The sequence below is a fragment of the Mauremys mutica genome, chromosome 9, assembly GCF_020497125.1.
Source record: "Mauremys mutica isolate MM-2020 ecotype Southern chromosome 9, ASM2049712v1, whole genome shotgun sequence".
NCBI classification, from domain to species: domain Eukaryota; kingdom Metazoa; phylum Chordata; order Testudines; family Geoemydidae; genus Mauremys; species Mauremys mutica.
The window spans coordinates 70,883,329-70,909,808 of NC_059080.1; the positions used below are offsets into that span (position 1 = coordinate 70,883,329).

General features: G+C 44.7%; 1 protein-coding gene across 8 annotated transcripts in view; it reads left to right on the forward strand.

The window, feature by feature from the left end:
- Positions 1–978: 978 nt before the first annotated feature.
- Positions 979–26,480, forward strand: part of AGFG1 (ArfGAP with FG repeats 1) — a 73,585-nt gene continuing 48,083 nt past the window's right edge. For 2 of the 8 annotated variants that reach the window (XM_045031460.1, XM_045031466.1), the window contains exon 1: positions 10,352–10,609. In XM_045031460.1, coding sequence (XP_044887395.1) covers positions 10,443–10,609 — 167 coding nt within the window. In that variant the 5' untranslated portion in view covers positions 10,352–10,442. Of the gene's footprint in view, positions 1,027–10,349; positions 10,610–26,480 lie in introns of those variants that run through there. The other 6 variants (XM_045031463.1, XM_045031467.1, XM_045031465.1 and 3 more) reach the window with 5 other exon arrangements.

Below are 26,480 nucleotides of genomic sequence, written 5' to 3' on the forward strand. Positions count from 1 at the left end.
TGAGGACTGGCATGACCTGGCAACAGCTGATCTACATGTCGCCGCCAGGTAAGATTCTCTGCAGTCCGGACTGTGTAGGAAACAGGTCCTGTTTGAGTGATGACTGTTGCCGGGACCCATTTAGCTCTGGAAGTATAATTCCGAGCCAAAACTGGCTGTCCCAGGCTAAAGGTTCGGTCTTTTGCTCTGGGTGCCCGTCTGATGACTTGATATTGCTGCTGATGTTGCACAGTTTGTCGGGGTTCAGAAGGTTTCAGCAGATCAAAGCAAGTGCGCAGCTGTCGTCCCAACATTAGAAAGGCTGGGGATGCCTGGGTCGTAGCATGAGGTGTGTTTCTGTAGGAAAGTAAGAAGGTATCCAGACGCTTTTGAATGGAGTGTTGTCCCCTTGCTGATTTCAAAGCGTTTTTCATTGTCTGCACAAATCTTTCAGCTAATCCGTTGGTGGACGGATGATATGGTGCTGACGTGATGTGGTGTATCCCATTTGCCTTCATAAAATTTTGAAACTCCTGAGAAACCAACTGCGGTCCGTTGTCGCTTACAAGTTGTTCTGGCAGACCAAAACGACTAAAGAGTCCTCGTAGTTTTTGGATAGTACTCTCTGCAGAAGTGGACTGCATTATAGAGACTTCTGGCCATTTAGAATGGGCATCTATTGCCACCAAGAACATGCTTCCTTCAAGGGGGCCAGCAAAGTCAACGTGAATACGTTGCCACGGGTTTTCAGGCCAGTCCCATGGGTGTAGGGGTGCCCACTGGGGTGCATTTCTCACACCCTGACATGACATACAAGCTTTTGCCTTCTCTTCAATAGCGCTGTCCAATACAGGCCACCAAAAATAGCTTCGTGCAATTTCCTTCATGCGCACTATTCCACAGTGACCGGAATGTAGCTGTTCTAACATCTGTGATCTCAGTGGTGGTGGAATAATGACACGTCTCCCCCACAACAAACAACCAGATTGGACCGATAACTCCGTCCGGTTGGTCATGTAGGGAACAAGGTCGGATGAGACCGGAGAGGTTTGTCGAGATTTTCCATGCATCACTAGGTCCATAACTTGGGACAATACTGGGTCAACGCGAGTTGCCTTCTTTATCTGAGTAGCAGTGATGGGTGTATTCTCTACCTGTTCAAAGTAGAAGATTTCCTTTTGGGCACTATCTTGATGTTTGACCGGCATAGGCAACCTTGAGAGGCCATCTGCATTGCCGTGCAGAGTGGATTTCCGATATTTGATTTCATATGTGTGTGCTGAAAGTAACAATGCCCAACGTTGCATACGACTAGCAGCTAATGGGGGAATGCCTGTGTAGGGTCCAAAAATTGACGTCAGAGGTCGATGGTCTGTGAGAAGAGTAAACTTTCGCCCAAACAGGTACTGATGAAACTTCCGAATTCCAAAAACAATTCCTAATGCCTCACGTTCGATTTGGGCGTAGTTAGTTTCTGCTTTGCTTAGAGTGCGTGAAGCAAAAGCAATAGGTCTCTCTTCTCCCGAAGGCATAATGTGTGACACGACTGCTCCCACTCCATAAGGGGAAGCATCGCAGGCCAATTGCAGGGGTAAGGATGGATCAAAGTGCGTTAGAACTTCAGAATTTAACAATGCATCCTTAGCTTTGTTAAATGCAACATCACAGGCTTCAGTCCACTTCCAGGCCTTGTTCTGCCCAAGGAGCTCGTGAAGTGGTTTTAGCAGTGTGGCTAACTGTGAGATGAACTTTCCATAATAGTTCAGTAGTCCTAGAAACGAGCGCAGCTGGCTTACATTTCGTGGTGGGGGAGCTTCCACAATAGCTTTAACTTTTGCAGGGGCCTTATGAAGACCTGCAGAATCGATGATGGGTCCCAAATATTCAACAGAGGGCTTGAAGAATTCACACTTGTCTTTGCGAACTCATAGGCCATACTCTTCCAATCTTTGTAGGGTAGCCTCTAAATTCTTTAAGTGATCCTCTTCATTTCTTGCAGTGACCAGGATATCATCCAGATAGCACTGAACTCCTGGCAAGCCACACAAGATCTGGTCCATAGCTCTCTGGAACAGGGCGGGAGCCGATGTTATTCCGAAGGGTAGGCGACAGTATCGATAAAGCCCCTTATGAGTCACAATAGTCAACAGCTCTTGGGACTTTTCATCGACGTGCATGTGTAAATATGCTTGACTCAGATCAATCTTACTGAACTTTTGTCCCCCAGCCAGGCCTGCGAAGAGGTCATCGATGCGGGGAAGCGGGTATTGCTCTGCACACAACACTGGGTTGACAGTGACTTTAAAATCACCGCAAATCCGGAGAAAGCCATCTTTCTTCACTATTGGAACGATAGGAGTGGCCCATGAGCTATGGGTAACTGGTATTAGGACTCCATTGGTGACCAGGCGCTCCAGGTCTGCTTCAACCTTTGGCATATGGCACAGTTTGGGCTTTCAGATATTTTGGTGGACTGCCAGGTTTAATGTTCAATGTCACAGTGATTCCCTTCATACTTCCCAAATCATCTCCAAAAACAGCAGCATGTTTCCTTAGTATAGGGGTTAGACTGGTTTCTTCTTTAGTCATCCGGTGCACTTCTGCCCAGTTCAGTTGAATCTTCCCAAGTCAAGACCTACCCATTAAGGCTGGGTAGTTACCTCTCACCACAAACAGTGGCAATCTAGCCGCCTGTCCATTGAGCTCCACCTTAACATCAGTAGTGCCCACCATGGGCACAGCTTCTCCCGTATACATCTTCAGAACAGTTTTTGTTGCCTTAAGCGGAAGATGCTGTAGCTTTTCTTTATACACAGTCTCAGAGACCAGCGAGACAGCTGCACCGGTGTCCAGTTCCATGCGTATAGGTTTGCCCTCCAATAAGGGGGTTACCTAGTAGTCATGTGAGCCCGCTGCCAAAGACAAAACATGCAGTGGCACTTCCTCTTGCGATGAGGTGTCTCCTTGATCATCCTGGGTCTGCTCTAGGGGCTAGTCTACACTTACCAGCCGGGTCGACGTGGTGAGTTCGACTTCTCGGAGTTCGAACTATCGCGTCTAATCTGGACGCGATAGTTCGAACTCCGGAAGCGCCAAGGTCGACTCCGGTACTCCACCACTGCAAAAGGTGGTGGCGGAGTCGACCTTGGAGCCGCGGACTTCGATTCCGCGGCGTCTGGACGGGTGAGTAGTTCGAACTAGGGTAGTTCGAATTCAGCTACGCTATTCACGTAGCTGAATTTGCGTACCCTAGTTCGACCCCGCTTCTTAGTGTGGACCAGCAGGATATGCAAGGTTCCTCTTTTTGTCGGCCAGACCACAGGCCTCTTTTTCTTTTGTTTACAGGCACACTCAATGTGTCCCTTTTTGCCACAGTGTCGACACACCAGGTCCTTACACCAGCATTCTGATGCCTGGTGACCCGGCTTACCACAGCGGTAACATTCTTGACTCTGCACAGTTTTGTGGGTCGGTTCTTGTGACACTTTTTGCACCCTAGGGGATGCACCGATGTATTGCGCCTCCCTTGTAGCCACTTCCATGGAGAGAGCAATATCAACAGCCTTCTGTAAGGTAAGCTGAGCCTCTGTCAGTAGGCGCTTCTGTATAGCTTCACTGTAGAGGCCACACACTAACCTGTCACGCAGGGCATCATTTAACATTTCTTTAAATTCACAGTGTTCTGCTAGCTTTTTTAAAATGGCTACAAATTGTACAACCGTTTCATCTTCCTTTTGGTCTCTTTTGTGGAACCTATATCTTTCAGCAATTACCAGTGGTTTTGGAGAAAAATGGGACCCCAGGATTTCCACAATGTCACTGTAAGATTTAGTTGCTGGCTTAATAGGGTGTAGTAAGCTGCGTAGCAGGGAGTAGGTTTTAGCCCCTACAACACTTAAGAATATTGGCACCTTCTTTGCTTCTGTAATGTCATTTGCAATAAAAAAAAGCTCAAAACGCTCAGTATACACATGCCATTGCTCTATATTCTCATCAAAAGGTTCCAGTGGCCTGGTCAGAGTAGCCATGATTTTAGTTTCACTTTCACAGTCAGTGCAAACAAGCAGCTTTTTTGCTTGTTTGTTCTTTACCTTGACTTCTACTTCCTTCTATTACTGGAGCAGCACCGGAATCTCACCCTCGTCGCCACTTGTTATATCCTTGGGGGCAGCCGGTTTAGGAAGAAATCACTTGAGGCCAGAGAGCAGACAGCTAACAAAACCACCATTTTATTTACAGACACAGAGAGCTCACTCAGCCGGCTGAAGCTGGCTGAGCTAACCCATAATAATCTAACTCAGTGGCCATAGCAACAAAAACCATGACAACCAAATACACAACACCCTGGCTTAAGTGTTTCTTGATGGGGCACTTACTGAGAACAGTCTTTTCTCAGGAAGCTGACCAACTGCTTCACTGAGGCTACTTAAAATCAAACGAATACATAGCCAATATTCATAACTTCAAATACAAAAATAATACATGCATGTAAATAGGATGAATATATCTAGTAGATAACCTTTTCAGATATATGTTACATGGCATATCTAGCAAAAAAGATATTCCAGTTATGTCATATTTACTTAAGCATATTTATATAAAGCATTATGGGGTGCAATGTCACAAGGGTCATTGGTATCCTACACACACAGAAGGGCAGACCACACATTCCTGCTGGTGTGAACCACCCAAGAGCAGCTGTTTAACAGGGAGAGAAGTACCATGCTCATTTCTTCATGGCTGGACAGAGGACATCTGTAGGCCTCTCTATCTAAAATGAGTCCTTGTAAGATCATCTGGAAATAAGATCCGATTTGTTACTTATGTGTCTTTTAATCCTTGTCCCCTCTTTTCCCTAGCTCCTTTCTTTAGGTGTTTTTACAAACTAACATATTCACAATAAGCAGCCTATGTAGTGTAACAGAAAAACTCTTCCTGCTCTGAATGCCTCAGCCTGTGACTGCATCCATGAGCTCAGGTGATATGTTTGGCCTTGTACGTGTTCACGGTAGTGGTTTCTTGGTAGTTTTCTTTTGCTCATTCATTTATCCTGTCAAGTAATATTTTCTCTTGGCTTAGGGCCAGATTCAAAATAATGGCCATACATTACATATTGGTAAGGAAATCTATGTGAGTCTAACTTATACACACAGGAGCTGGAAGAGGGACTGACCTATGTTAGGAGTAGCTGATGGCCTACGTTAACTAACACATCTTGTATCCTCCTGTTAATTGCTTTTCCTGATACATCTTTCACGTCCTGTTCCTTTGCATCAAAATGATTCAGAACAATGAAAGACCAAAGTTCACAGTTCAAATCCAGCTCAGGTTGGAAGTTTTTAATCATGACTGCTTTTAAGTGGCCTATGTGAAATAAATTGGGGTTTCAGAACAATTCATTATGGAGTGGTAACCACCATTACAATTAGCACTCTTGTTTCTGCCAAGGATCAAAAAGAAATGGAAAATGAATTACCCTGTCAATCAGTAGAAGTGATTTCTATAGGAATGGGTTTTAAAATATTTTAGTAGGGCATATTTGGGAACCCTAGTATTCTGATGTCTGTGCTACACTTTGTCTGTGGGTAATCAGGGCTCTTCAGTCTTCTGAGATGTCAGTCTAGCACCTAGCACAGGAACTCAAAATTTCCTTTAAAAAAGTTAGCTAAAGTTTGGCTTATGGATTAATGAAAACCAAACAGCTGTGATTACTCCCTTCCTCTCTACAATGCAGTCTGCTTCCTACAAGCAGCTGTTATAGGAAAAAGCAGGGCTATAGATAATTTTCCCTTTTCATTAGGTTAATGTCATGGCAGTGCATGGGAAACATCAAAAGAAAATTCTTATAAGTACAAATATTGTCATTCATCATTTTTATTTGACTGTTTCCCTTAGCTACATTTTCTTGATTGAAAAAGGGTCAACTCTGTTAATGATTTATAGAAATGTTACTATGACTTCCCTGCATTTAATAATTCATTGAAATATTTACATTAATTTAAAAAAGTAAACACATCTGTTCAAATGGGACCAGACATGATCAATTAGCGTATTATGTTTATTTGTTTGAATTTTTCATGGAGTATAATAGCAACCTTTCCTATCAGAGAGACTTGCTGTAATTTTTGCTAACATTTTGAAAGACTCCTTCACATGCAAATATGGCACTTGCAGTTGGCCCCTGATCTTCTATACCTAATCCCAAGCTTACTTTTGTAGGCCCATTAGTAGTGAGACAGGATGGTTTTAATAGCCCATTAGTCTTCTAGCATGATTGTTTTCCTTGTCACTTAGCCTACTGGGTTAATTGCTTTAAAATGGATGTTATTGACCTCAATTCTTCTGACAAGCACAGAGAATTTGCTTCATCTCACAATTGCCTCTGTGAATTCTTGAATCTCTGTTTCTTTTGTTCTTATTTTGATAAGAATTCCTTTAGAATGTAAATTGTACTATGTACTGATATTGTGCATTATGAAAGGTGTAGCTTTCAGAAATGATGTCCTATTGGCAGCACTAGCTTTTAAATTTTACTTTTTGTTTAAAAAAGCAAACTCACAGGCATAAGAAATCGCTAATTTACCTATTGCTATTAAGAATAATTTTAAAAGCCATAGCAGGTGCAGGTAGGATTAAGTACTTTTAAAATGAACAGGTGACCGCATGTTCCCAATTGCAGGAGCCTAAAGCTGACTCTGAAGAGGGAAAACTGCAGAAGAAATGGGGACAAAGAGGCTGTAGGATTTGAGGATAAGAGGACAGAAAAATATTTGATAAAGCGAAAGTGCAGGAGACAAGTAGAGCCAGAGAAAGCTAGGGATTATTCTTATTATTTACATAGCGCTTGGCACTTTGAGAGGACAAAATAAAATTTATTTATTTATTTAAATATTTTTGGATGTGTTCTACATTTTCAAATATATTGATTTAAATTACAACACAATACAAAGTGTACAGTGCTCACTTTATATTTATTTTTTATTACAAATAAAAATAGCTGACAGGAATTTTTTTCATCTCTTTGCTGTTTGGACTCTCACTGGGTCGGAGCTAGAACAGAAACAGCAATTCCCAGGATCAACCTGGGTTAGCCCTAAAAGACATTCAGAGCTGACAGATTACTACAACTTTGTCACTTTTTGGAACCCATAGACGACAAGTCATTTGTGTATATATGTTTGCCTGCTTTAACCCTGTAATAACTCTCTTATTTCTTTTTCCTAGTTAACAAATCTTTAGTTAGTTTATTACAGGATTGGCTACAAGAGTTGGCTTTGGTGTGAGAGATCTAAGCTACAAAATGACCGGGGGTAAATGACTGGGAATGGGAGATACCTGAATCTTTTGTGATCTTTGGTATATAGCAATCCACTATCACTTTAAGTCCAGCTTGCCTGAATGGCAAAACAGACTGGAATGCCCAAGGGCACTGTCTGTAACTCCTTGGTAATATTGTTATGGTGCTTTAGGAGTTCACATTTGTTACTGGGCTGGTGAAATCTAATTGTAGAAAACACAACCAGTTTGAGTCTCTGCCTTGCTTTTTGGCAGTCTGCCCTGAGATTGGCACTCACAGTCGTGAACCACTCCAGACACTGTGACAGGCTAAAGTGTTTATATGGTGGCATAAATCTGTTTAGATTATAAACCAGGGGTCGGCAACCTTTCAGAAGTGGTGTGCAGTCTTCATTTTATTCACTCTAAGAGATTGCGTGCCAGTAATACATTTTAACGTTTTTAGAAGGTCTCTATCTATGTCTATAATATATAACTAAACTATTGTTGTATGTAAAGTAAATAAGGTTTTAAAAATGTTTAAGAGCTTCATTTCAAATTAAATTAAAATGCAGAGGCCCCCGGACCTGAGTGCCACTGAAAATCAGCTCGCATGCCGCAGGTTGCCTACTCCTGTTATAAACCTTAAACAGTTACAGTTGATATGAGTTGTGAACCAGATATCTTATAAAGAGCTTCCTCACTAGAGGTGTGCTCTCTCCTTCAGTTTCTGCTTGAAAATTCTGACTTACTTTGAAAGACCCAAATTATTTGCTCTTGCACTGGAAAGCTCTAACATGAATTCAAACTACACATTTGAAAATCTTTGCATATGTAAGTTGTACAAAGTAGAGCTAGTTGAAAAACAGGCATCTCTGGTACATTTTGTTACGTGTTTTTCATTTTGTGCCACTCTACTAGTCCCACATTTTGGTATCCCTTATTTCTTTATATGAGAAGGATGAACAAACTTCAGCATTAAGCTTAGACATAAGATTTGAATAAGGCAAACATTTTATAATCCGTTGAATGACTGAAAATGTCATGAGAGTGACAAGGTGGGTGCGATGGTATTGTTTATTGGACCAACTTCTGTTGGTGAGAGAGACAGAGCTTTTGAGATACACAGAATTCTTCTTCAGGTCTGGGAAAGGTAGTCAGAATGTCACAGCTAAATACAAGGTGGCCGTGGAATGGATTTTTTGGCATCAATATTTAGTGCATATTCTAAGGGCATGGCTACACTTGCACATTGCAGCGCTGAGAGTTAAACCAGCCTTTGGAGATCGCAACAGGGAAAATGCTGTTGTGTGTTTACACTGTCAGCTGCAAGCACACTGACGTGGCCACATTAGCAGCTCTTGCAATGCCACAAAGAGCAGTACATTGTGGTAGCTATCCCAGTGTGCAAGTGGCTTCAATGTGCTTTTCAAATGGGGGAGGGGGGTGGAGTGTGACAGGGAGTGTGTTGTGTGAATGTGGGGGGAGAGACAGTGTGTTTTGGGGGGCTGAGTGTGTGTCAGCATGCTGTCTTGTAAGTTCAGACAGCAGAAGACCCCCCCCCGCCACCCACACTCACAAAAGCAGCATTCCACACTAATGGTTTGCTTTGTCCTAGAGCAGATAAGCATTCCAGATGTCAGAAACAAAGCTTTGAAAGGGGATAGCCGCATGCCTGCAGCCGATTTCAAAACAATGAGAAGAGTGGCCACTTGACTTCAGGGGATTATGGGACGTTTCCAGAGGCCAATCACAGTGCAGTAATGCAACACCTCATCCACACTGATGCCCGGGCATTTCAGCCGGGGTGCAGCAAGCTTTATGCTTCTTGTGGAGGTGGATTACCAGGAGTGCTCCAGCTGCAGAGGCCAGGCACTCTACCTGCTTTGCCAGCATGGACCCATCGGGAGTTACGGTGCCCGGGGTTGCTTTAATGCGCTCTAACTTGCAAGTGTAGCCAAGCCCTAAGAGATTTCGCAAGTGAAGTGACCTGATAACACCTCTGTAGTCTAACAAAAAAGGGGGGTTAACAGGTTACAAATTGTTTTAATACACCATAAATCCAGTGTTTTTATTACAACTGTGATTGTTAGTGTCTAGCAATGTTCTGAATGTAAGCTCCCAGGCTCACCTTTTAACCATGTTACGTAGGTTTCTCTTGAGGACTGTGATTCAGATATGGAGTGATCGTTTTGTGAAAAGTGTTTGCCCACAAGTGACATGGTGCTTTTGTCTTTTATCATTTTTCTGTGGGAGTTCATTTGACAGCAACAACACTGCAAACATGACAATGACATTCACATTCCTGAAAAACTTCCAGCGAGCCCTATATCTATTGTATATCAGCAAGGGCTGGCTGCATTCAGGGGAGTGCTGACTGGTAGAAAATTTTCCTTCAAAACTGTTTTTTGATGGAAAACTGGAGTTTCAGCTAAATGATACATTTGGGAAAAGTATCTGATTTCTGCAGAAAACGTTGGTATTTAATCAAAATGCCAAACGCGTGAAAACTGTGTGTGCGTGGCCCGGGGGGGTGTTTGCCAAAATGGTTTGATTGTTGATGCTTTGCCAACAAGCTGACGCTGTGAAAAAGGTGTTTGGAAATGTAAAAGATTTAATTTTTGCCAACAGTGTCCACAGGAGGAAACCCCACCTCCTTTTGGGCCAGCTCTAGTGGTGCCAGCGAGCAGGTGGGCGACACCCTCCCTCTAAGACACCCATTTGAACCCCTCCTTTCCCCCTCTCCCCTCCCTGGCCTTTCCTCTGCGCCTCGGCCGCTCCAGGGAAGAGCCCCAGCGGCCAGGGCTTTGTCGGGTTGAGATCAGGGAGCTGCTAGTCCCCCCAGGCGGCAGGGGGCGCTGCAGGCCGCCAGCGCACTCGGAGCAGCCTCCCCCGGCCCCCGCCCCGGCCCCGCTCTCCTTGTCCGTTCCCACAAGGCAAAGGTGTCGCGCAGGTTCCGCCTAAGCTCGTTATTCAGCTGCCCCAGGCCCCGTTCCGCCACCGGCCCCCTCAGCGCCGCTCCCCCGGTGGGCGCGGGCCTAGCCCCGACCGCGCCGCCGCCGCCGCTCCCGCCCCCCCCACCAGGCCGAGCGGGGCCCGCCGCCGCCGCCTTCCCCCAGCCCGGGCCCCTGCGAGCCGCCGCCGCCGCCGCCCGGTGTGTGCGGGGCCCGGCCGGTGCCGGCGGGGCCATGGCCGCGAGCGCCAAGCGGAAGCAGGAGGAGAAGCACCTGAAGCTGCTGCGGGAGATGAGCAGCCTCCCGCCCAACCGCAAGTGCTTCGACTGCGACCAGCGCGGCCCCACCTACACCGACATGACGGTGGGCAGCTTCGTGTGCACCTCCTGCTCCGGCATCCTGTGAGTGCGGGCCGGGGGGCCGGCGGATCCCGGCCGGCTCTCGCGTGGGGCGTTTGCCTCGGGCGGGTGATTCTCTTGCGAGTGCAATTTCCCTTCCTCCTCCTCCTCCTCCTCCGTTGTCGGGAGGTGGCGGCGGATGGGCTGTTGTGCGAAGCCGGTAACCCTTGGTGATCTCGCAGGGCTGTTTGAACAGCAACGGTGCTTAGTTTGCCGTGGAGGATTGAACCGGAGAGCGACCTGGTTCCACTTCTCTGGGCTGGATTTTACTACCCTGCTCATCTCTTCCCCCCCCCCTCCAAATATTTTAGTGCCATTGCAGCTGTTACCCACAAAGAACGTGAGAAATCCGTTAGCTTCCTGCGTTAGTATGTTCATTTAATTCCCTTTCTGGGTATATCCCCGCAACTCCTTTAACTAGGCTTTTGATTTTGCTTAATGCTGTATTCAGAGTCGCAGCCGTGTTAGTCTGTATCCGAACAGGAGTACTTGTGGCACCTTAGAGACTAACAAATTTGTTAAGTCTCTAAGGCGCCACAAGTACTCCTGTTCTTAATGCTGTAGTGTAACACACTTGGTGGTTCATTATTTTAACACTTGGAATATGATTATACAAGACTAATAATGTGGATTAGGGGAGTTAGGTCCTGATCTTGTAAGCATGTATTCATATGAATAGCTTTATGGCCTGAACTAGTGAAAGCTCTTGCAAGATTGAGTCCTAAATCACTTAAATTTTTAAAACTAAAAATATAGAAATCATTGTATTTTTAAAAAAACATTAGGTGGATGTTTTGGGAGGAAGGGAAGTAAACTTTACTCATTTTCATGTCCATTTTTCTCAAAATAATGGAAGGATTAACTCTAGAATAAATACTGGCAAAGTACCTGTTAATAGTAAAGTAAATTATTGTTTTTGATTTGATACATATTTTAGTTCATAAAATTGTCATGATGAGGTAGGACAGAATTTGCGGAATGTCAGGCTGTCAAACACTTTGCTTATTTAAATGAGTTGGTTTTCTTCTCCTGGATTAAAGTTTAAACTGTAGCAAGTACAGGAGATAGTTTGGTAGAATTTTCATGTGATGATGGTAACTTTATCTTTAAGCTATCCAGAGTTATTGGAAATGAAACTGTTGAAATTTCAAGAATGTCTTCCAGTTGTTGCACCAAAATACAGAATTATTTATGAATTGCTGTGCTTACACCTGTGTTGTACAAATAATGGACCCAACAGCACTCTATATCTTCCTTTGCCCCACTCCCTCCGCCCCACCCCCCAAAGATGTGGATGAAATCAGAAGCATTGAAGAGCAGTTGGTTTTAAAGGATATCTTGTAAACTCATCTGTGTAACTTTAGTCATATTGGCTTCAGTGAAACAGCCCAGATAAAGCTTTGCATGTGCAGATGTTTACAGGTTTGAGTCTAAAAGGAAGGAAGCAGTTTGACAATGTTTAGGCAGTAAATATTATTTCATTTGATGACTTGGGTTTGTATATTGAATTCAGAAATCCAAATAACCAATGCCTATCCCTTTATATTTAATCGTAATGAAGAAATGGGTATCGGAGGGGGGACGCGCGCACGGGTGGAGAGAGAGCTATTGTAAACTAAGTGTCTTGGTAGCTTCGCTTTCTTTAAACAAAGTGAACAAGTCAGTTCCATATTGCATTTCTTTTGAATAAGCTGCCTTTTAAACCATTAGACGCCTAATTAATCTTGCTTTTCCTATTCTTTTCATTGTGTTTTGCACAGATGTCTCTTCACATGTGCATACTTGTGTGAAGGCCATTCAAAATTGAAAAGTGAGCTCAGATTGTGGAACTGTGAACAGGCTTTAGAGTTGGATATATACTTGGTCCCTAAAGCAGCCAACTCAAAGTAATAAATTATCTATGCTTGTATTCAAAACTATTTTAAGATACTGTACATAAGCTTAATGACTGCATACGTTCCTTCTGCTTAAACTAACAGCACACTTAAATTACTCATAACAATATTGCTTTTAATTGGCAGGCTGGCTATTTTAAATAAACATGAGCACATGTGATATATAAAAATGGCTTCTGTTGGGATGCAAGTTGGGATCCCTTTTAGCTCACCAGTCTAATATAAGATGAAGGATTCACTCACACCAAGTCAAACTGCAGGAAGTGGGCTGCTAGTTGTCTAGCCACCACTGGTAGACACTACACATACATACAAATACCTGAAGAGAGAGAGAGATCCTTTGAAGGAGAGCTTCTTAGTCTTGATATATGTTAATTTTTACTTTTATTAGAAGATTAAGTCATTGCCCAGTGTTTCTAAATATGCAATGTGTGTTTAAAATCCTGAGGAAGTGGCTATTATTTTTACAAATAGAGTAAATAGCAATTAAAAGGACTTTAAAAATTGTAATATTTTGTTTGAAACAAACTTATTCATAGATTGTAGGGCTGGAAGGGACCTTGAGAGGTCATCGAGTCCATCTCCTGCCCTCATAGCAGGACCAGATACTGTCTAGACCATCCCGGATAGACATGTATCTAACCTACTCTTAAATATCTGCAGAGATGGAGATTCCGCAACCTCCCTAGGCAGTTTATTCCAGTGTTTAACCACTCTGACAGTTAGGAACTTTTTCCTAATGTCCAACCTAAACCTCCCTTGCTGCAGTTTAAGCCCATTGCTTCTTGCTCTATCCTTAGAGGCTAAGGTGAACAAGTTTTCTCCTTCCTCCTTATGACACCCTTTTAGATGCCTGAAAACTGCTATCATGTCCCCTCTCAGTCTTCTCGTTTTCAAACTAAACAAACCCAATTCTTTCAGCCTTCCTTCGTAGGTCATGTTCTCAAGACCTTTAATCATTCTTTGCTGCTCTTCTCTGGACCCTCTCCAATTTCTCCACATCTTTCTTGAAATGCGGTGCCCAGAGCTGGACACAATACTCCAGTTGAGGCCTAACCAGCGCAGAGTAGAGCAGAAGAATGACTTCGCGTGTCTTGCTCATAACACACCTGTTAATGCATCCCAGAATCATGTTTGCTTTTTTGCAACAGCATCACACTGTTGACTCATATTTAGCTTGTGGTCCACTATAACCCCTAGATCCCTTTCGGCTGTACTCCTTCATAGACAGTCTCTTCCCATTCTGTATGTGTGAAATTGATTGTTCCTTCCTAAGTGGAGCACTTTGCATTTGTCTTCATCCTGTTTACCTCAGACCATTTCTCCAGTTTGTCCAGATCATTTTGAATTATGACCCTATCCTCCAAAGCAGTTGCACTCCCTCCCAGTTTGGTATCATCTGCAAACTTAATAAGTGTACTTTCTATGCCAATATCTAAGTTGTTGATGAAGATATTGAACAGATCTGGTCCCAAAACAGACCCTTGCAGAACCCCACTTGTTTTACCTTTCCAGCAGGATTGGGAACCATTAATAACTACTCTCTGAGTACGGTTATCCAGCCAGTTATGCACCCACCTTATAGTAGCCCCATCTAAGTTGTATTTGCCTAGTTTATTGATAAGGCATTTGATACTGTCTTGCATGATATTCTTATTAAAGTCTAGGTATACCATATCCACTGCTTCTCCCTTATCCACAAGACTTGTTATCCTATCAAAGAACTTAGCTTCAAACTATTTCATTTTGGCTTATAATTTCTTCATATATCATGTATTCTGGATCAAGAAAAAGCCATAATAGTTATCATGCAAGAACCTGTCCATATCCAATTACGCTTTCTTTGCAGAGTGAGTTAATATACTTAATGCTGATACAAGTAACACTTGTCTAATAGCTAGGACTGTTGCTGGTGTTGCCCTAAGGCAGGGGTGGGCAAACTGCAGCCCCCCAGGGCTTTGGATCCGGCCCATGGGATTGCCCCCCATGGTGCCATGGGCCCTGTGCTGCTCTCAGAAGCGGCCCTTGGGCGGGAGGCAGAGGGCTCCATGTGCGTTGCCTTTGTCTCCAGGCACAGCCCCCTGCAGCACCCATTGGCCAGGAATGGGGAACTGTGGCCAATGGGAGCTTTGGGGGAGGTACCTGGAGGCGCGGCAATGCCATTTGCATGCAGAGCCCTCCGGCCCCCCTCCCACAGAGGCCACAGCGCCTCCTGGCCAGGGCCAGGGCAGGCATGCAGAGAGCTGCTGCAACCCCAGAGCTGCTTTAGGTAAGTGGTGCTGGCCTGGATCTTAAACCCCCCCTGCCCCCCAACTCTCTGCCCTAAGCCCCCTGCCTGCACCTCACACCCCTCCTGTACCCCAACTGCCTTCCCTGAGCCCCCTCGTATACCCCGCACCCCTCCTCTGCCCCAATCCTTTGCCCTGAGCCCCTTCCTGCACACTGCACCCCAACCCCCTGCATGCAGTTCCCCCTCCAGATGTGGCCATGCCGCCGCCGCCACCATGCACCAGAGAGACCGGGCCCCAGGAGCTCACAGCCCGCTGCCCAGCAGTGAGCGCATTGAGGCTGCAGGGGAGGGGCTGGGGCTAGCCTCCTGAGCCAGGAGCTCGGGGGCCGGGCAGGAGGATCTTGCAGTTTGGATGTGGCCCGTGGGCCATACTTTGCCCACCTCTGTGTTAGCTTCTGCATATGACCTCATTCAAAATTACCCTAAAATTTCTGGAGTTCATATAGTTTAAACACCTACTGCAGTGGTTGTGGTTTGGAATTATTTACTGTAGAGCTTTATTCATGCAATTTTTCACATAATCTGTTTCATACCCTACAGGAACAGATACAGTTCTTCCTATGTTCCAATTTTAATTTTTGTTTTTTAACTACTGCTTCAAAGGGTGCTTCCTTTGTAGTATAGTGAGACAGTTATTTCAAATCTAAAATGCATTGTGGAATGATGGAACATCAGGTTCTTATTCTACAGAGTGAAGTGGCCATTAATTTTGGTTCAGATATTACTTTGGAAGAGAGAAATTATGTAAATAGTGGGAAAATATATACTTAGGGTTGTTTCAGATATTATTGTCAGCATTAAACTTTTAAAGCTGATATTCAGTTACCTTCAGAAGATTATCCAGAAGATGTCTGAAGTGTAACTGTATAGATCATATTTTATTTTGACTAAGACTGATAGAGAAGAGCAGTGCTATATATTTAACAGCCTCCTGTCAGCTTTGGTAATTAAGGTGTGGGAGAAAATAAACTGCAGTGCAAACTAGGTTTAATCCAAATAGGTGATCTTAATTGCTGTCCACTTCCAATTCTCTCCAAAATAGTCTTATTAGCTTGCTCAGTGTCACAGAAGATGTGTCCATGGTGAAGAAACAAGTATGCTCTTGTTCTGAAAACTTTAGTCTTGACTTGATAGTTAAAGTTGAATTTTGTACTTAAATCAGGAATTAAAACTATGTATGAATGGTACAGGGCAGTGGTTCTTAAGTTTTTTTTGTTCCGTGGACCACTTGAAAATTGCTGAGGCTCTCAGTGGACCACTTAATGATCCTTCCAAATGTTGTTTGTACCGTTAGCTAACTATTGTAAAGCGCTTTGGATAAAAGCGCTATATTAAAAAAAAATTAATTAACATTTTTTGTTGTACAAATAAAAGCAATGACTCATATTTTAATATCGGTAGTCTTAACTTTCTAATGCGACAGATGTGCTCTCTCCCCCGACTCAGCAGCCCCCGAGCTGGGGCTGGGAAGGAGCAAGGGTCTCTCTCCAGTAGCTGCAGCCCTGGAGCTGGGGAAAGTCATCTTTAGTGGAGTCACGCCTGCGCACACGTTAGAGGAAACTATCCGCGGATCACCTGAATGGAGCTCGTGGACCACTGGTGGTCTGTGGACCACAGTTTGAGAACCACTGCCCTAGGTAATTTTGTTTCAGTGTTTAAATATCCTTACAGTTTTTCCGTAATGTCTAATCCAGAGGTGCTCAAACTGTGGTCCGCAGATAGTTCCCTCTAAGATGTGCGCCTGAGCGGTCACACACAAGAGAAGGAAGGGCCACCCACCTAATTAGTGGAGCAGCGCAAGGATGAGTCTGCTAATTAGGTGCCTGGACTCTGGAGAAGACACATGTAAGGTGAGGTGGTGGCCTGGGGGGGGGAAGAGGGGCGAATAGGTGGGAGGGGGGCTGTTGGGTGAGAAAGGCGGGGTGGGTGGGAAGAATTTGGCTGCAGTGGCCAGAGAAAGAGGCGACTTTTCCCGCCGCCGGGGAGAGACAGCTCTCCTTCCCAGCCCCAGCTCGGGGACTGCCGCAGCGGGGGAGAGAGGGTAATACTACTGATATTAAAATATGAGTTGTGTGCTTTTTTTTTTTGGTAGAACAAAAAAAAGTGTTAAGGTTTTTTTTTTTTTATAAAGTGCTTTGGATAAAAGCGCTATACAATAGTTAGCTAACGGTACAAACAACATTTGGAAAGATCATTAAGTGGTCCACTGAGACCCTCAGCAATTTTCAAGTGGTCCGTGGAGAAAAAAAGTTTGAGAACCACTGACCTAGGGAGATTATGAAATCTCCATTATTGCAGGGTTAGACAGTCCTTTGCTGACAGGCGTTTAAGTATTACCTAGACTAGCCTCAGTGCTAATGACCTATTGAGTTCCCTTCTAGTCCTACATTTTTTTAAATTTTAATTGGGATTCATGCTCAGTTGAACCAAGGAAACCCCTAGTCTTGCATTCATTTATAAGATTAATTTATCTCTCAAATGAGATCTAAATAGAATTATCCTACCTCAGGTATACTACTTGTATTACAAAATGGTCTATAATTTTCAGAAACTCAGAAGGATGTTTTAATATTGACAATATGAGACTTTACTTTCTGTCTATTATAGATATAACAGTTGTGTGGTTCTGTAGTCTGATTTAGTGGTCTGTAATAGACTCCTCCTAAACTTAAGACAAACTTAAATCTAACAAAAAAAACAGGAGTACTTGTGGCACCTTAAAGACTAACAAATTTATTGTAGCATGAGCTTTCGTGAGCTAAAGCTCACTTTAATATGTGGAAACTGGTGGATTCCATAGGCTAGTAGAACTTGAAATAGTACAGTTAACCCTAGCTCTGCTTTTGGCCCTCTCATTGTTGGAAACATACAGCAATGGAACTGCAATATGTTACATCTGAACTGGCTCACTTGTGTCACTTTTGGATGACAGTGACACATTAATAAACCCTTTCTACTCACTGTCTCTCACTGGTCTTTTATATTATCTTACAGTAAAAGCTCTTATGTGGCACTTCACCAACCATCAAGCTCTATAAACCGGGATTTCTGATCTGCACTGAAAGTCCGGTTTATAGTGCAGTTGGTGCGGGGCTGGCAGAGGGCTGGGGCATGGGAGAGGCTGCGGGGCATGCTCTGGGAGGAAGCTTGGGGCAGGTGGTTGGGGTGTCTGAGGGACTTGGGGTGCCAGATCTGGAAGTGATGTCCATGGGTACATTTGGTTGGGAGGGCCCTATCACTCTCATGGATGGAGCACAGAGCTAAATTTGGCCAGCATCCTCGGTGGTAAGTGGTATTCTATGTGGGCATGATTCTGACACCTCCGGTGGCTGTGAGGTTTGGGAAGAAATCCTGTGTCTCAGATCTGCTCTCTGTTGTTTCTTGCCAGCTCTGAATCACCATCTGGGAGGAATAGCTCAGTGGTTTGAGCATTGGCCTGCTAAACCCAGGGTTGTGAGTTCAATCCTTGAGGGGGCCATTTGGGGAACTGGGGTAAAAATCTGTCTGGGGTTTGGTCCTGCTTGAGCAGGGGGTTGGACTAGATGATGTCCTGAGGTCCCTTCCAACCCTGATAATCTATGATTCTAAGCACCCCAAAGGCAGCTCCCTGTCCCTGCTGTTGCTGGCAGAGGCGTGGCCAGGTGGCTCTGCAGGAATGCTGCCCTTGAGAACCGCAGCCAATGAGAGCTGTCGGGGGCGGTACCTGCAGACGGAGACAGCGTGTCTGCTTGCAGAGCCGAGCCACCTGACCGTGCCTCCACTAGGAGCAGCAGGGACAGGTTGCTGCTTGCGGGGAGATGCCGGAGGTGGGGGGGCCGCCGCATCCAACACACAGAGCCCCCTCCCAGAGTGTGCCCCGCAGCCTCTCCCCCCCCCCCCACTCCAAACCCCTACCTCTGAGTTAACCGGCGCTTTTAATATACTGGCACCCCCCTTCTTCCAACACGGCAATTAAAGCTTTTATTGTACTTTTGATTTAAATATTCTATCTTGTTACAGTTGAAAAAATTACACCATTGCTCAGGGTAGCATCTACCTTAGGTATCTGTATGGCCCCCTTTACCATAGTACCTGAATGACTCACCTACCTCACCTGGGAGGCAGGGAAGTACCGTTATCCCCATTTTTTATAGATAGCCTCCCTATGTCTCAGTCCCCTAAGGCCTGGTCTACACTGGTGGGGGGGCGGAGGAAGGGGGATCGATCTAAGTTACGCAACTTCAGCTACGTGAATAACGACGTGCTTAAATTGACTTACTGTGGTGTCTTCACCACGGTGAGTCGACTGCTGCTGCTCCCCTGTCAACTCTGCCTGTGCCTCTTGCCGAGCTGGAGTACAGGAGTCGATGGGAGAGCGCTCGGGGGTTGATTTATTGTGTCTACACTAGACGTGATAAATCGGTCCCCGCTGGATCGATTGCTGCCCGCCAATCCAGTGGATAGTGAAGACAGTGCCCTAAATGACTTGTCCAAGGTCACACAGGAAGACTGGCAGATCGGAGACTCAAACTAACATCCTAGGCTAGTGCCCTAACCACTGGACAATCTACTTTAGCTGTTACTGTACAGTGCAAGAAATGACAAATACAGATTACCAAGGATATGAAAGATTTTAACATGATTTGCTCAGTTAAATCAGTAATAATTCTGTCCTCCTTTGTGTTGGCCTTCTTAAAAGACAAAATTAGCATATTTAACCCTTTGAGTTGCTTAAAGTGTAGTATTGGCATAGCCCTACCAGTACACCTAAATTTTATAGCTATGTGAGGATGCTTGCACACATGCTTTAGACTGTCTTGGCACTGTGTTGTGGCGCCTTTAATTTCAAAGTCCGTAGTTGTCTGAAGTGGGCTCAGAATGAGGTAAATATTCTTACTTTGCTCTCTCATAAATGGCCTTTCAGTGGCAGTGTTCACATAATAGCTTTTATGCCCATTGAATTTCCTTTGTATTTTTTCTTCTTTTCATGCATTTTTAATAGGAAGGGTCTGAAATTGATTTCTAGCTAAAATTTGTCTCTGGCAATCACTTTCTTACTATTAGACATTTAAATTCTTGGTAGAATCTGGGAGAGAGGAGGATTCTATGAATCTGTATGTGGGTGTGTAGAAGTGCTGGCCGCGGCTCAACCTTCTCTGGGGCGGAGGGGAGCCACACCGACTCACTGCACACTGCTAAGGTTTGGGGAATTAGTCCGGCTGCGGGGATTAGTCCTTTCCTGGTGGTCCTTGCGGTAACTGGAATAAGCACCATAAGCCCAGGTCCTGGGTCAGGGCGGGGCAACGATGCGTCAGGCCCTCAGGCCAGGGCTAAGCAACCACAGTACAACAGAAATAAACCCAGGCCCTGGGTCAGGGCGGGGCAACAGTGAGTCAGGTGCTCACGCCCCTAAGTAGAGCTGAGCAACAACAGTAGGTCCAAGGCCTGGGAGAGGGGGAGACGGGGACGCAGGCCCTCCCACTCCACTGCGTCCCAGCCTGGGGCCCTAGCAGCAGCAGAAGACCTGCTGCTGAGTCAGTGGGGATCCTGGCCGCAACACACTGACATGGGCTCTGGTAGTGCTGCAGCCAGACTAGGGTCAGCTGCCCCCGGGCTACTTCCAGACTTCTCCTTGGTTAGTACCTGGGTCAGGGTGGTGTCCTCTGGGGGGTCCAGCACCATGGGTTCCTCGGGGTAGTGGGCAAGCGGCAGGTCCGGCACCTCCTCCGGGTAGTGAGCGCAGAGCAAGTCAGGCCAGTCCTGGTGTGCACCTTGGGCCGCGGGGGTTTCCCAGTCGTGGGCTAGGCTGGAGACATCTGGCCTGTGCAGTGGCTGGCGGGCTCCCTAGTGAGCTCTGAGGGCAAGTCTTTATACTTGCGGGTCACCGCCTGACCCTCTGATGGGCGGGCTCCCTAGCTCCGCCCACTCCAGTCTCCAGATGGGCTTGTTCCTCTCCGGGGTGGAGGGGAGTCCCACCGCCTCACTACAGGGTGTGACATTAATGCATAAATACTAAACAGACACCTTAGAATTTTTTTTCACAGCCATGTTTTGCATTAGGGTTGTTAAGCTCAAAACATTTTTGACTTACAACCACAAAATAAAGTGGTCTCCTAATGGTACATTTCCTTCTACTTCTCCACTTGCAGGCACAGACCACCGTCACTTTACCACATCCTTATCCATCTCTTAGGGATGCCTACGTTCCATCAGCACCTTTACAGCAACCCCCTTTAAAAATATCCAACTACTACAACAAATATCCCCAACTAATAAGACCTGTTAGACTAATAACACATTAAGTTTGACAACCAAATGTCTTATATCCATATTCATAAGAATAAGACTTTAAAAAATGCTATTAATAGTAACTGTGATGCAATAGAGCATCCTGCTTGTGGTGGCACAGTGCTGTGTCGTGTTGGGGATTAGAGGTTATGGTCAAAATCCCCTTGTCTTACAGGGGAGAAGGTGCTGGGAGGGTTGCTGAGACAGTGTATTTAGCCTTTGGTAGTGCAAGAGGGTTCCTGAAGCTATGTGGTGACCTTCCCTTTATGGATGGGTATTTGACCCTCAGGCAGGATGTCTGATTGTTTTGCTTCACTGGGAGTAAGGATATGGGCCTATTCCTCTTATGCCACATCAGATGTGCTATTTGCAAAGGAGGAAAACCATGGTTTTCTTTGAGCTTGGGCTACTGGTCTCTTTTTAGATTGAGCATTCTGATCTTGGAACAAAATGTGCTTACAAGGGCAACTACAAAAAGATGCACAAAAGCTGGCTCTAGAGATCTGTATTTTCAATATTTAATCTCTGACAGCCTAACTGAATTTCTTACTGTAACTGCTGTAAAGAACTTCAATAATATGCTAGTTACATCAGCACTATAAATTTTATATTATGAAGTTTTCATAATGTGGGTAATGTATGTCTGTTCAGTGCTCTTAAATTAAACACAAGGCTATAGTATAGTGGTTCTCAAAAGTTGTACTAAGGCTACCTATCAACCACCATTTTGTCTTTGGGGACCCCATTACCCTTGCCCCCCCCTTCTCAGCCCAGGCCTCCTGCTTGACTCTTCTCAGCCCTGCCCTCTCCTGCAGCCCTAGGTGGCTGTGATCGCTACCAGGCTGCTGGTAAAATGAGCAGGATCTAGGGTGGCAGCAGCAGTGTGGAGTACGCATCTGGAGCCAGTGAGTGGACAGTCAGCAGCTTGCCACATCCTGCTTGTATCCCGGAGGTGCTTCCTCCACACTGCTGCCCAGATACTGCTCCACATGCCATTCCTTGCTGTCCTGGGGAAGTGAGAGCGTGGGGGGGAGGAGTACTTCTGAGGCATGCGTGACCCACTTAGACCTTACCCGTGTCCCACTGGTGGATCGGAACCAACCATTTGGGAAACGGTGGTATAGCATTTTGTCAAATTACGCCACTTGCTGCATTCATGAAAGTGACTTCCCACTAGAAGAAAAACACGAATGATCGTTTTCTTGGTATAAAAGGGATCTACAGTCTACACTACAATCATTGCAATAAGCCAAAAATAATCATGTCTGCAATGCATGTAGAGGTTCTTCATGTAAGACATATCAGTGATTCTTTGTTGCAAGCAGCATGGAATAAAATAGCTTTTAAATGACAATTAATGACAGGCCATGGCTTATAGGGATCTGGAAAATATCTGCTGTGAATGTGAGAATACAGATTGCACACAGGAGATGCTGGCGTCAGATTATTCATATAGTTTAAAATATGCTATTCTAGCTAGTCACTTCCATCCCTGCTTCTTGGTAGAGGTAAAAACAAGGAGTGGTGATTGCACTACAGAATCTCAAAGTACAGATATGTTTAAAACACAAACATATGCCATCCTGTGAGTCTACATTGGACGTGAACAGTGAAAATTTATTCCTCCATTCTGTCTCTCTTGCAAGCATGTTAAACACACGTTTTCTGAAATACATGTTCTGAATAATAGGAGTTGACTAGAAAAATGTAAGATGACCTTTTTAAAAAAAAGTACAAACATTATTATACAACATTACATATTATAATCCATTTATCTTGTGGTAATAATCTTCTAATTATTACTCCTTGGGAAATTCTGAGTGCACCCAGAAAACGTTTCCCCTACCCCCCACAGATTTCTTTGCTTCCTGCAGAAAGTGACATGGAAGCAAAGGGAAGCTGCATGCAAGGTAGAGGGAGAGGAAGGGAAGGCTGGGGAAACCCAGAGTGTAGTGGGGGGGCACTGCCCCCCCACTGAGGAGAGATTGGAGGAGGCACACAGGGTCACATGCCACTGAGGCCCCCCCATTCCTGCAAGCACAGAGCTGCCCAGCTGTTGGAGCTTGCAGCTGGGCTCTGCAGCAGGATGCTGCTTCCTGGGTCCTAGTGCCAGTTGGGTTACCTCTCTGTATGTACAACAGTGAGTGCCCGTGGTGGGGAGGGGAAGAGGCATTTGGGGAAGGAAGGAGGAGGGATGTTGGAGAGAGATGGGGCAGGGAACAATTGAGAGAGAAAGGGGGAGGGGATGCAGAAGAGAAGGGGACAAGGAAATCTGGGTGGAGGGGAGTGGAAGTGTGGCATGTTGCATTCCCCTCTGCTGCAGCTGGGGCTCCCCCCGGTAAGCAGGCCCACTCAACCTCCCCCCCCCGACGCTGATGAGCCTCCTGCATCCAAACCCCCACCCCACTGAATCTCAGCCAGCTACACCTGGGACCTTTTTCCCCCCACCCTCCCCCTCCCGCTTAACTCCTCATGCCCAGATCCCCTCCCCTCCCACTGAGACCCAACCACCTTCACCTGGACCCCCCTGCAGGGTCCCATTACTCCTGCACCCAGAACCCCCCGGTGAGACCCTATGTATCCACATCCCCCACTGAGCCACTCACACCAAGATTGCCACACACAGAACCCTCTTACCCCACGCCTGGATTTCCCTTCCTCCCCACCCCCCAAGTCCCTCCACACTTGGATTCTCCTGGGTTGAGCCTGCCTGCTCACACCTAGTGCACCTGGAATCTGGGGCAGGACCGGCTCTTGTGCTATGTCAAGGTTGGATGCAGCCTCACTGCCAAGTCCCTGTCCCGGAGGGCAGGGTGCTGCAGGGTGAACTCCCACCTCCATGCAGCCAGTGGCCTGTGCTCCCCACTGCCACACCAGAGCCTACACATTTATTTATTGATAAATAAAATTTGCAGAATTTTAATATATTGTGTGCAGAATTCTTATTTTTTTGGCACAGAATTCCCTCGGGAGTAAATTATGGACTACTGTCATCAGCATTTGCAACAGTTTTGTTTAGTTGCAGTTCTGTGTGTAAAATTTCCTTTCAACGGTGCTGTGATTGAGAGTGCTCCTTTAAAAATCACTAGCTCAGATGGAGGAGAGAGGCCCTAAAGATATGCAAAAATATTATGATCAGGTGGAAACAGTATTGAAATCTGGTAATTGGATGCATTTATAAATGAGGGTAATGCAAGTACTGAGTGTTTAAATGCTGCTTTGTATTTAACATGCTTTTTTATTAACTTTAATTCTAAGATGCATTCTCAGTTTAAAACTTGTTTTATATTTGTTTAAATCATCCATTTAACACATTTTGTATAATGCCATGTTTAATATAGAATGTGCTTTTATTTAGCACTTTTTATATGAGATGTCTGTCAGTCTTTTCCAAACAGAGTTATATACACTGGTGAGGAATCTCTGGGTGTATATTTAAGTCATATCCTATCAGTAGTTTCCAAAAACTATCTTAGGCTATGTCTACACTACATATTACTTTGGTATAACTTGTTTTTCTCAGAGGTGTGAATAATCCACACCCCTGAGTGACGTGAATTATACTGACTGAAGTGCCGGTGTGGATAGCGCTATGTCAGGGAGAGCTTCTCTTGCCGACATAGCTACCACCTCTTGCAGAGGCAATAGTTATTAAGATGATGGGAGAGCTCTCTACTGTTGGCTTAAAGAGTCTTCCACAGAAGCGCTGTAGTATAGGCATAGCCTTACTGAAGGGAGTACTAGGTACAATAGTGCTCTTTAAAGTACCCATGGAATCTTTAGCTACCATTATATAAAAATGGAACTGTTTACTGAGTTCTGACCTTATGTATAATTTGTAATATATGTTGCTTCTGATGCTGTAGATTACTTTTTACACAAGACCAACACTGCTATAGTGAATAGAACTATGGAGAATGAAATTAGCATTAACTAAACTCCCATTGAATAATCTTCCTTCTTTAATTAAGACCATGCTGATGCTTCTGTGCAGAAACAGATGTGATCACAGTTAAAGGACAGCAGGGTTGAAGGAGAAGACCCTTGTGAAAAACAAGGGAGTGATGTAAAAAGTGGGAAAGCTTGGAAAATAAGGTGCTGTGGCATGTGCCTCATACTTACTTTTATTTGGCATGCAAGTAAGTAGGTTCTTACTTTTTGTGTGACAAGGGCTAAGACTGCATATTGGTGAGGAAATATGACCAAGGAGGGTTGGCAAGCCAGTCTGTTAACTGTTTGTTTGGTCCTATGGGCAGGCAGACAGGCAGCATATCAAAAAATATTTTGATGGATGGAATCTTCTGGAACAGTAGCAACTAGAAATAGAACTGAATTGCTATTGGCTGATTGAAATTCAGAGATCGAGAGAGCATTCCAGAAGTAGTGAAACATTAATAACAGAGACATAATAAATTATGCAGATTTGGGGAAAGCCATATAAATGATCTTTTTGCAAACTTTTTTTACTAGACATGAACATGGAAAAACTGTTAAAGCTGAATGCAGGTTCTGTTCTGTGTATGTTACATGTAGATAGAATGGAGAAATATGAATTCTTGTGATGTATCCAACTACTGGCAAAGATTTATTGCAGTCAAACAGTAAAAAAGGGAAAACTGTTTTGCAGAAATTTTTTTCCTTCTCTGCATTCTCCTTCTGCTTCATCTTTGGCAGCATCACAAAGCATGGAGTCTTTTGCTGAAGACAGTAATATGGGTGACAATGAAAGTGACGCTAGTTCTATTTCTTCATCTTCTAATAAGTTTCAGCATTGAAAACTCTTCCTCCTGGGAAGTCTTCTGATCGTCATCAAGTTGGAATTGAGTTTTTTTTTTTTTCAGAGAGACTATCCTTTTACCAGAAGAACCAACTTGACCATATATTTGCTAGAGGTATTTATGCCAGCAATACTCCATTTCATATAGTTAAAAATCTTTTAAGCTAGAAATTTTTGTAAATTGCATCCAGTTTATAAAGTACCCAGTAGGAAATGGCTTACAGGAGCTCTTCCGAATGCCAAAGCAGATCATGTGAAAGAGAGGATTGATGTTCATATTGCTCAAGCTGTCTCTGGTGTCTGATGGATGTAGCAGTATTCACAATGAGGGTACCATCAACTTCATGATAAGTAAAACACTAGTTGTGGAGTTATTCTGATGCACAACTGGGGATTAGCACTTAGCCCAATGAATTGGTGACCAGTTGAAAAATATAATCAATGAATTGGTTCCCAGGTTATTTCAGTTGGCTGACAATATGGCTAATATGAAAGCTGCTTGGGCTTTGTTGATAAATGAGTATCCAAACCTGTATGACGGATGTGCTGTCCTTACAATGTGGCTTTTCATTGGTGATGTTGAAGATCTGACAGCTCTCTGTGACTTGACAAAAGTGAAAAGCATTGTGACATTTTTCAGAAACA